General features: G+C 49.4%; 3 protein-coding genes across 3 annotated transcripts; 2 read left to right on the plus strand and 1 right to left on the minus strand.

Moving 5' to 3' along the window:
- Positions 1-1,387: 1,387 nt before the first annotated feature.
- Pdw03_3003 (Galactose oxidase/kelch, beta-propeller) lies at positions 1,388-2,495 on the plus strand (the record flags this gene model as incomplete). The annotated part of the gene is made up of 2 exons (XM_014677145.2): positions 1,388-1,553; positions 1,660-2,495. 2 exons carry the CDS (start codon positions 1,388-1,390, stop codon positions 2,493-2,495), a joined length of 1,002 nt encoding a protein of 333 aa, XP_014532631.2.
- Positions 2,496-3,006: 511 nt separating this feature from the next.
- Pdw03_3004 (GTP binding protein (Bud4), putative) lies at positions 3,007-7,983 on the minus strand (the record flags this gene model as incomplete). Its single annotated transcript, XM_066100357.1, has 9 exons — positions 3,007-3,624; positions 3,679-4,376; positions 4,431-4,839; positions 4,960-7,224; positions 7,279-7,314; positions 7,371-7,384; positions 7,543-7,600; positions 7,663-7,740; positions 7,957-7,983. The coding sequence occupies 9 exons, from the start codon at positions 7,981-7,983 to the stop codon at positions 3,007-3,009; spliced, it is 4,203 nt and encodes a 1,400-aa protein (XP_065955757.1).
- A 1,238-nt stretch (positions 7,984-9,221) lies between these two features.
- On the plus strand, positions 9,222-11,126 carry Pdw03_3005 (RNA helicase, DEAD-box type, Q motif; the record flags this gene model as incomplete). Its single annotated transcript, XM_014677143.2, has 1 exon — positions 9,222-11,126. The coding sequence occupies one exon, from the start codon at positions 9,222-9,224 to the stop codon at positions 11,124-11,126; it is 1,905 nt and encodes a 634-aa protein (XP_014532629.2).
- Between the last annotated feature and the right edge of the window lie 125 nt (positions 11,127-11,251).

Here is an 11,251-nt window from a genome sequence, read left to right on the forward strand (position 1 = left end):
CCGAAAGATCATTTGATAATCGTGATGACGCAACCGGATATCAAGTGTACGAAAAACAACATGGCTGTTCTATATGTAACCAATGTAACCAAGATCGTCTTTTGAAATCAATTCAATTAAAACTAATAAAGATCGTTTCGTAATGGGTAGACATATGATGTCGATGTGATATAACCCCCATGTGCTCCCTGTTTTGGGCCTACACCCAGTCACCAAATTGGCATCCTTGAAAAAGACACCCTTCCAACCCCAATTTTCGTTCCAGTCACAGCTTGGAGGTAGCTGCCAGCTAGAACGATCTTCTCGCCAGTCGCAGCCAAAACTACCAACATCTCGTTGTATGTGTTACATCAAATCAGGCATTCTCTACTCCAATGAGTGGGGGTTGGCATTGTGTCCGAATTAGACTGCAATGATAACGATTTGGACTGAGAGACTTTAGGAGAAACAAAAAGAGAGGATGATACGTTGTTCATGAAACTACTCAAGGACGATCCAGAATTACCCAGAAGAACTGGAACCTCGGGGCAGCACACAGATTAGACAGCTTCAGTTCTAGTCCGATTCCATTAACGTATTGAGAGATTTCATCCTTCTCGGACACAACTATGCTCACGTTATGAGCTATAGTCCTCAAGAGAGGTGTTACAATCATTGGAGATGACCATCTCCGTCCAAATCGTGCGAATCGCCAAGAATCATTCCACTCTCCGATGAATCATCCATTGGACGAAGGGCATGTCCCTAAATGGAATTGGCTACACTGAACTAGAATCCAGGCACTATTGAAATTGCTGATAATCTCAAAGGCTGTGTATGCCGTCTGGTAGCTCGTGGATTCCACGCTGCCGATTTGGCCGATGACTATAAGACTGGGGATATGTTGGTTACCGGCAATCGCGAAACCACTATTTTACAAAATCAACTCCTCAGAAATAAAGGCAGTAAAAAAAAGCACAAAGTGTACACAGTCCTTCTCTATCCCTAGCCCAGGAGTTGAGAGGGGACCTTGGTACAAATGTAATGCGTCGAGTCGTCTATGCGCTATCCAGTGTTCCTTCGGGAAAAAACACTTAGAGTTGAGTTTCCCAAGGGATTTTCCACCGCATTTTTCCTTTCTATATTCACTCAATCCTGTCCTTATAAAGGCACGTTTATAGGTTATAACACGGAGGTGGTTCGAGAGAGCGCAAGATGACCAGTCCTCAAGTTAAAAGCAGCGGCTCTCCCCTCAGTGCGTCATCCACATTCGTTCCAACACAAGCGGGCGCCAATAAGATGGCCTTTTAATCCAAAAGCACAGTCCTCAGGTCTTAGGATAATATGACGTTCAAAAAAATCCCCTCCATGTTACTACAGCAAGTAATTAATCCAGAATTCTCCCACCATGACAGCTCTTCAAGCAAGATGGATCAAAACGGTCGGAGCAGAGATCTTACAACGATCCTCTCAAACAGTCTCTGTCATTGATAGAAAGGTCTACATCTTCGGCGGGGAGTTGCGGCCGCGAGAACCCAGAGACAACTCTGTTCACGTGGTTTCATTTGGAGATCGTGAGTTTTGTCTTTGTTCCAATAAACAACATCACACAGATTCGAGAGACAACCAGTCCATGGACCCGAGATAATCATATACATACAGCTAACCCCCACCCCACAGCCGCAACCCTCTCCACCTCGCCACCCACCTCGTCATCCCCCTCCCCTCGAGTAGGAACCGCATCAACAACCCTGAATGGCAAAATCTATTTGTTCTCCGGACGTGGAGGCACGGCAATGGCACCCATCGAAGAAAATGGCGCAATCTGGGAATTTGACCCCAGTGCAAACAAATGGTCCTTCCTAAGACCATCCGAGCCAGTCACAACCGCCTTCCCAGCAGCGCGCAGCTACCACTGCACAGCCAATGATGGCAAAGACACTGTCTTTGTCCATGCAGGCTGTCCTGAGAAGGGCCGTCTATCGGATTTGTGGGCGTTCAGCGTATCCCAGAAAAAGTGGGCGGAACTTGCTGCTGCGCCGGATCCCCCGCGCGGTGGGACGTCGATCGCGTTCACTGGGGGCAGATTGTATCGGATGAACGGGTTTGATGGGGAGCGGGAACAGGGCGGTAGAGTGGATATATATGAGCCTGGAACCAATCTGTGGGGCTCGCATTCGTTTATTCCGGATGGTGTGACTGGGCCATCGCCGCGGAGCGTGGCAACCCTCCTTCCAATTGTTGTTTCGGGTCGTGTGTACTTGGTTACCCTGCTTGGTGAGCAGGATCCCAGTTCCTTGGGACATCAGGGTGCTGGGAAGATGTTGGGTGATGTGTGGGTATTTGATGTTGAAGCCAAGTTATGGACGAAGGTTGAGCCTCAGGGAGATGAATGTCCTGCTCCACGGGGCTGGTATGATGGCGATGTTCTTGAGGATAGCAGTGTTGTAGTTCATGGAGGACTGGGGGAATCGAATAATCGGTTGGGTGACGTTTGGACTTTGGAGTTTTTCTAATCTTTGGAGGGCTTTTGGTTCTCAGGGTAGAATCTGACAATCTTTAACATCTTCAATAACCGAACCCTGTTGGAGAATTATGGACTCTTAAAAAGAATGGAACGAAGTAAGGAGAAGTGTGTGCCTCCTGAACGTACAGCAAAAGCACAAAAGAATAATATCAAAAGGAAATCATTTATGCGTGCTATGGAGTCTTGAGTTGTGCTGCCATGCTTGCCTTCGCCATTCCGCAAGAATTTCATAAGAAAAAGATAATTGGACAAAGAAAAGGAAAATTCAAACGAGTCGCACCATACACCAACACCATAAGGGAAAATCCTGTCAGAGGAAATGGACAAAAAAGAAATCAAATGACTGTCATCGCGAAACGCCATAGCAAAAAAAAAAGGCTGAGTTGAAATGCAGTGGGAGACCTCCGAGAGGCAAATCAAAAGAGTCGTTGTGACAACTGCCACAGAAGATAGAAAAGTTGATCTGTGATTTGGAACTCTATTCATGCTCAAAGCGTTACTTAGAACATGAGAGAGCGGGTTTTCTGTCGACGCGCTTCGGTACTGCTAATCTCAGGTTGAGAGTAGGTGTGCTTGTGTCGGGATTGAGGCGCCGGCGCCCCAGATCCTGCAGTCGATGGAGGTCCCATTATGGCACTGACTCTGCTCCGAACAGGTGATGGGACTGAGGCAGGCGCTGTAGGAATCCCACTCGGTGGACGACGAGGAGCAGTGCCATTGCTAGTTTTCATGCTACGCTCGCGCTTGAGCACAAGCTCGGCCCAGGGCTTGAGTGCACCATTACCGGAGGTAGAGCCCTTCCCAACAGCTTCAGACATGACTCGAAGCCAGCCCTCCTTATCTGCAGCGCTATCCGCGTAGAAGTCAATCACTTCACCATTACCAAAGCGGATGCGGAATCCCTCCTCAACAAACATGTAACCATCTTCTTCCTCGGCGAATGCAGATTTGCGGCGGGAACCTCCCTTGGTGCTGGTCTCTTTCTGAAGTAGGGAGGATCGATCGTCAATGAGCTTAGAGGCCTTGGCTAAATTAATTGTAGCACGAGGTTGGCGCGTTGTTTCGTGGAAGGCCGTTAACTTGGATCCTTGAAGCTTGAAGAAGCGACGGCGCCAGTACTTTTATGACATGTGAGTTTGAAATCGGAAACACAAGATGTTTTGGGCACTTACCGGGCAATCTCCACCCTGTTGGGAAAGGAAGCCTTCCCAAGATCGAGCTGCAACGCTCTCCGCATCCCGCATTTCACGAATACAGGCATTCATGCTCTTTGGCATTTCATCATCCTTGCTACCCTTAGGCTTAGGAACAAATAACAGTTGCAGTTCCAATTTTCCAATCTTGTAAGGTGGTCGACGCTGCGTGTTAATGCTAGTCGCACTCTTCTTGCTCTTGACACTACTCATCTGTTCGTCAACTGCCCATTCGTTGAAGCAAGCAACGTCAACAATGTGGGGACGGCCAAAGGCCTGCTGCTCGTGGTCGCTCAAAGCCACATATGCGCGGCCAAAGCTGCCATCCCGCGCAACCAAGTTTCGAAGCCGTTCGTACACAGGGGCATTGACATCCTTGCTCTTCTGCTGCTGCGACTGCATTTGTTGCTTGATATCGAGCTCCTTACGCCGGCGTGGGGATGCAAATACACGGCTGAAGGCCGATGCCTTTTGGCGTGAAGGGGACGATGCAGGTTCCTGTGTTTGGAACTTGCTCTCATCAATCTTCATTTGCAAAGTCAACTGGAACTCAAGGTCATTCTGGACAATAAGCTCAAACTCCTGTCCAATTGGAGCAGACTTGCCCATCTCCAACCAAGAAGTGGTAACACAGTGCAGTCCGTTATCCAAAGTCAATGCGAAGTACGAGCGTTCACCTAGAGTTCGATTAGTAACAGGGAATTGCAGTCAATCTTGCGATAGGATCTTACCACGTGGGAGAGGAAGGTCACAGTATTTGAGGCCAATAACCTTCACAAACAAACGCCCTCGCTCTTCTCCATCTTCGAATGATTCAGGGATGACAGGTTCGTTCTCTTCAATGCTCGCGGGAGCTTCCTGGATGTTGCTGGGCTGTCCAGGGAGAGGTGGGACTCCACCTGCACCAGGGACGGGCTTCTTCTTCGGAATACCAGTGGCAGTCTTAAGACTTGGGCGTCGCGCTGAGCCGTTCCAAGGGACTGTGGTCCAGGTCTGTTGGCTTGGTTTGCGTGAAGAAGACCCAGCAGGACGTGAACCACGCGGGTCTTGGGCAGTGTGCTCAAGAGATGTCGTGGCTTCTTCTTCGTTACGGCTGCTCGCAATGATAACTTTCGTGTTCTGCCTCATAAGATATCCTCTCTGTTTCAGGGTAGGAGAGTCAGCGGGGTATGCACTATTTTCTAGGGGTTCCTTGGGTGCGATGGCCTGAGAAGTGGGAAAAGAACCAGGGCTTCGGGAAAGGGCAAGGTGAAACGCAACCTTTTGGGATTCTATGACACGATCAAACTCCTTATTTAGTCCAAAGCCAAGACTTTCTTCCTGGATACTGAAGGGAATATCGAGTTTCAAACAACTGCTTTTTCGTTGGGCAAGATCAGCGTGCGACCCCGACTGCGGTGGCGAGTCGGTCTGCCTTTCTTCATCATCAGAGGAGTCTGAGTCAGTGGAGATCCGCTGGGTCATTGAAGGGACGGGTGGAACATGTTGGCCACTGATCTGACGTCGGGTAGCAGCCATAGATTGTATATCCGCAGGGGTCAGTGATGGTCGGGTCTTGAGATCAGCACCAGGGGCTCGAATTGTCGCGATAGGCTCAGGAACAGACTCGTCGGATGAACAGTCATCACGTTCCGGCTCAAGCTCATCTTCCTCCTCTTCCTCCTCCTCTTCCTCCTCCTCTTCCTCCTCCTCCTCTTCTTCTTCCTCTTCTTCATGTTCATCCTCATCATACTCGTCCTCAATCGGATGACGAATGACAGAGTCTGGAGTCGAGGGCTCGGAAGCTTGGTCTTGCTGCAACTCAGGTGTGGCTGAGCGGGGGAAAGACTGACGTGCAGATTCTATATCAAAGGATTGATCTGCAGGAGCGTCCGACTCTTTGTATTCCTGGGTGTGTTTGTCCGACTGTGCAGGCTTTTGAATGTTGTCCTGGGTTTCAGCATTAGGGGTAGTCTCTTCAGAATGCTGTTTGTGACTACGGTATCCAGGATTTTCGCGCTCAGCGACTTCGGCAGCAGAGCGTAGCGAATAGTTGCTATCCTCGTCGTACTTGGCCCGTTGATCACGGGAGGACAGACTGTTGTCTGACGTGTTCTGATAGTAACCCGTGATAGAATAAAGGTCCTCTTCATGCTCTTCCGCTTTAATGATTACACTGGAACAGTCATCGTCATTAGTTTCCATTGATGGAATAGGAACATCAGGGTCATAACGGTCATAACGTTGGGGGCTGGAACCAATTTGAGAAGATTCATCGAAGCTATCGTCATCGTAATTGTCCCCCTTGCGAATTCCTCGCAAGATGGAGTCGCGAGAAATTCGAGGCGGAGAAAAGAAGTTCTCTTTGGCCTTGTCTTCTCTGTGGGTGTCACTTTTTGGTATAGGATCTTCATCTGCTCTGGGAAGCTCCAAGGGTTCCTCCATGTTCTCCGTGTGGTCATCGCGTGTATCATTATCACCTTGCTCCTGCAGCATCATGAGACGGAGTCTCTCCTCTATAGAAACGGCGCCGGGGAGGTCAGACTTGGAGTATGAGGCGGGAGCTGGGGGTTCTGGGAGCACACGCTGGCCTGCGCTGCCGAGCTCAAACGCAGCAGCGAGCTTACCAGCCGAGGATGGGCGCGCGCCAGACATTCGATTAACGGATGGCAAAGGCGGGAGGGGGCGTCGCTCGCCATTTGAGTCCAACGACTCAACGCGTGTGTGTTGACAAGATCCTCCTTCACGCGAGATGGGTCGGTCTTCGGTGCTGTCTTCTTCGACATTCTCGACGAAAGGGTCGCTATCACTGTTTGGGCTTTGGCTCATAAAACGCCAATCTTCGGGCAAGACGACAGGAGTCTTCTCGATGTCTTCCAACGAGGCGTCAAAGCTATCATCACAATCAATGGATGACTCGGCCTCAAAACTAAGATCCCCCTCTTCCTCGGACTCGTAGCTATTCTCTCGTGACTCAGATGCCACTGAGGAAAGATCCGGTGTTGTCATTTCATATTCATTGATTTGAGGAGGAGCATGGTCAAATGTGACGCTCTTCGCATGACGATGCCCAGCACTGCCATACTCAGACCAGATGTCGTTCTGAGGGTCAAATCCCTTGCCGTACCGGCCACCTTTGGATAGTGAGGACTTGCTTGGTGATGCTTGCTCTTTACTGGAGGACGACGGGCGAGAACTCTGGGTGGTGTCTTCATCGAACTGTGACGTCGCAACATTCCTCTGGCTGTCCCGTTGCGGCGACCTTTGTGGGGCCAACGGTCTTTGAGGAAAAGCTGCTGAAGCTGGGTCATACTCTTGACCTCCTTCGAGGAACATGCTGTGATTTTTGACCTTCGACACGCGTTTCAAATTTTCCAGCGATGGGCGCTTTGTAGGGAGATAACAACCCTCTGGATCATATGGTGCTTTGTTCTCGGCCCCCTTAGAAAATGGCGAGGGAGAGTCGCGACCTTTCCAAAAGAGGCGTGGGGACGTTTTGTTATTCTGAGATGACACATCGTATGCGGGCGATTCGCCATGCGGCATCTGTTAGTCTTGTTAGCATGCTTTACCACCTGCGACATGTCGTATTGACAGTACCTTGGTAGCTTGGTTCCAGCTAGGCGAATTGCGCCTCTGAGCCATAGGGCTCACTTCAGAGAGTGGCCGCTGACCAGCTCCGTTACTCATACTGACGTCGGGGTTGCTGGTGAGTCAGTATATGAAGTATCCAATCATGATAAAAGATCAAGACAGGATCTCTATGATGTGCCAGTGCTTCCTCATCAAATCCTGAGCGGCAGGTGGGTTCATAACCGACGATAAAGGGCAGAAGGCAAAACACACAGAGGACGGGTACCATACCTTTTGTAATAACCAAGAGTCGCGTGGTTAATGTTTGCCAGCGAGTCCTGATACGTTGCTGCAAATGCGTTAAAGTCGTGTCGATCGTGGCAGGAATGGCGCGGCAAAGGGCGAAGGTACCAAAACAAACCCAAGGTTGGGTGTCCGTTTAACAAATGCAAAAAGAAAAAAGGGAAAGGGATTACGAAGGGATACGATCTCAAGAAAAGCTAGCAGGGAATAGAAACAGAGGCAACGAAAGAACTTGTGAAGACCAGTAGAAACAACGAAACTTGATATGTCTCTCCCATGGATTCAAGTGGATTGTTACCCCAAGCAAGAAACTGTTGTGGCGGAAGTTGTCATGGCAACGGATGGATTCGACTGTTTTAGCATCCCGTGACACTGCGTCAGGTGCCTAGGATCGGCGCTAACCTCGAATGGGATAGCTTCGTGGATCATCTTCGATCCAGTTTGTATATTGTAGTTGTTTATCTTCTGATTACTCTCTTACTATTTCTTTTCTCTTTTTTTTTTCTCCCCCCTCTCGATTTGAAAGTTATGGCGCTTGTGCAGCCCATACTGAAGTCGCAAAATTGATCAGGTATTCTTTGTCAAGTCGAACGTCAGCTTCTTTGTCGATTGCAGGACGTCGTCCAAACATGTGTTAGAAAGGAATTACAATCAGGTACCGAGAGACTGTGATTTTTTTGGTTTATCTGTCTCTTCAATCACCCTTTATTTTGACGCTTGGACTTTGAATGCTTATATTCCATTCATATGTATTGAGTGTGATTCGGTTCTTACGGCGGTGGACTTTGATAACCCCATCACCATTTTTGCTTGACCGCGGACAAGATTTACCCACATTCTGGTGTCCTTGTGCGACTCTCTATCCGTTTCAAAAAGAGCAACCTCAACGACTACAATGGGTCGTTTGGGTTCGCCATGGTCACGTCGAATGGGACCCCATCCCCAATCTGGATGCTCGAAATTCCGGTTGCCAACGTCAATTTGCACCAGCCCATTTCCCTGCACTATTCAAGATAGTCCCAACCGCTGTAGAAGTTCCAGGACTTCAGTGTTTAAGGCCATCGTAGCTTGGACATTCTAGGCGGACGAAATTTTGAGAATTAATGTCTGTATGGCTGCGTGGTAAAACATCTGAAGATTGATCTGCAAGCAAGAACTCTTTCTCGAATGAGAAGGGATCAATGATACTAAGGAAGTAATCTTCTGGGGTATTGGTATCAAAAGATTCATCCTGGAGATGGTGCAATAAGCGTTCAAAACGGCCGTATTCAATTTTTAGGATTTATCGAGTTGCTCTTTTCCTTCACATGTGTTTCTGTTCATAGAAGGAGGCAAGCCAGTCAGAAAGCGTTCCACTTCATCTCTATACAGAGCATTGAGATCCTGCCTTAACTTGCCTTTTTTGATTTTCCTTCTTTGAAAAAAAAAAAAAAAAACGTGAGAGGTAATTTTATCAGGATGCGAAAAAGGCCTATCAAGGATGTAATTGAGTTGAGTTGCCGAAGGCTGCGAAAACACTGAGTCAGCACTCTGATAATGCGCTAGTCCAAGAATGGAATGGCGTCTATAATCGCAGAAAAAAACATCTGAATCTATTCAGTCCTCTCCTCTTCGATCGTTCCGTGTTTTCTATATCTGCGCAAACTGTCGTATTAATCTTAGGTAGAATGCCTCTACCAATTCGATCTTCGATTTGTTTTCTATGTCAAACTAAGGCGACCCTGATCGCCCCATCGATTCTTCCGTCATCATGGCAGACTACGCGAGGCTTGGCCACCGTTCGATTGCGACGCAAGGCTGCTCGGATGGCGCTGTCTCCTACTGTTGCCAACCCTTCTCTACCACCTTCTAACAAGTCACGACGGGAACGGGCAGGACCCTTTGCCTCGATGAACCAAACCCAGGCACGGATTCGAGACACACCACGCACACGATCACAGGCGGCCCTCAAGCGCCCAGGAGAGGAGGGCAAGACGGAGAAGAAGGAAAGCCCATTGTACAGGGCGTTAAAGATGCAGACAACACTAACCCCGGTGCCTTACGGTCGACGTTCCGCTATTAAAGCTCGACTTGCCGACATCACCAGCTTCGACCACTTCCCTCTCCTCCCCGCAGTTCGACAGTCGGTTTTTGCTCAGGCTCTGGCGGGTCTCACAGATGTTACCCCCACGCCTATTCAAAGACTCGCAATACCCGAACTTTTGCTCGATGAGTCCAAGAAGAAGAAGAAAGTGAAAAAGTCGAACGAAGATGTAGAAGAATACAATTTTGACCAGTATCTCCTGGCAGCAGAGACCGGCTCGGGAAAGACCCTCGCATACTTACTTCCCATTATTGATGCTATCAAGCGTGCTGAAGTCGTCGATATGGAGGAAGAGAAGGCCCTTGAGGAACAAAAGGCACAAGAGCGAGAGGAGAGAATGAAGAATAAGGCTTTCTCTTTGGAGCCTGAGGAGCCGCCAATGACAAATGCCTGCCGTCCTCGGGCCATCGTTCTCGTTCCTACTTCCGAATTGGTATCTCAGGTTGGATCCCAGCTCAAGGAGTTGGCTCACACAGTCAAGTACCGGTCGGGCGAAATCTCATCAACTTTCACTCCCCGCCGAATCAAAAACACCCTCTTCCACCCCGCCGGTATCGATATCCTAGTTTCAACTCCTCACCTTTTGAGTTCTGTTGCGAGGTCGAACCCCAATATCCTCAGCCGAGTCACTCACCTTGTACTCGACGAGGCCGATTCCCTTATGGACCGATCTTTCATCCCAACAACGTCCGAAATCATTGCTAAAGTTGCTCCGTCACTCAAGAAATTGGTTCTCTGCTCCGCCACCATCCCCCGCAGTCTCGATAACCAGCTGCGCAAGCGCTTTCCTGACCTGCAGCGCCTGACAACTCCGAACCTGCACGCCATTCCCCGTCGCGTGCAACTAGGTGTGGTGGATATTGAGAAGGAACCATACCGCGGAAACCGAAACCTTGCCTGTGCTGATGTCATCTGGTCAATCGGCAAGGCTGGAGATAGACATGAGCACACCGAGACATGGGGACCGCTCAATGCGTACATGGAGCCGAAGGTTAAGAAGATCATCGTGTTCGTCAACGAACGTGAGGAAGCCGACGAGGTCGCTGGTTTCCTGCAATCCAAGGGCATTGATGCTGTCTCGCTATCCCGGGACACTGATTCCCGGAAGCTACAAGAGACTCTATCGCAGTTCACTGAGGTTAAGCTCCCACCGACTGCGGAGGAGATCATGATTAATAAGAAGAAGAACCGCGCCGCCGGCAGCATTCCCTTCGAGCTCCCTGAGCGCCAGGAGCCCATTCGTCGCCTTCCCGACACTAAGGTTCTTGTCACTACTGACATCGCCTCCCGTGGTATTGACACGCTGGCAGTGAAGACAGTGGTTCTCTACCACGTGCCGCACACAACCATTGACTTTATCCACCGACTAGGCCGTCTCGGTCGTATGGGCAAGCGCGGTCGTGGTGTTGTCTTGGTGGGCAAGAAGGACCGCAAGGACGTCGTCCGTGAGGTTCGCGAGGGCATGTTCCGTGGCCAGGCTCTGATCTAGATCGAGATCTAGATCCAGATCCGCGCGTGCGTGCATTCATCACACTATATAACCCTTTAACATGCATGGAGTTGGTTTGAGGTTTTGATCTTTCTTTTGGGAAACTGGAAAACGACTATACCCAT

Source organism: Penicillium digitatum, chromosome 1 (genome assembly GCF_016767815.1).
Source record: "Penicillium digitatum chromosome 1, complete sequence".
Classification (NCBI taxonomy): Eukaryota; Fungi; Ascomycota; class Eurotiomycetes; order Eurotiales; family Aspergillaceae; genus Penicillium; species Penicillium digitatum.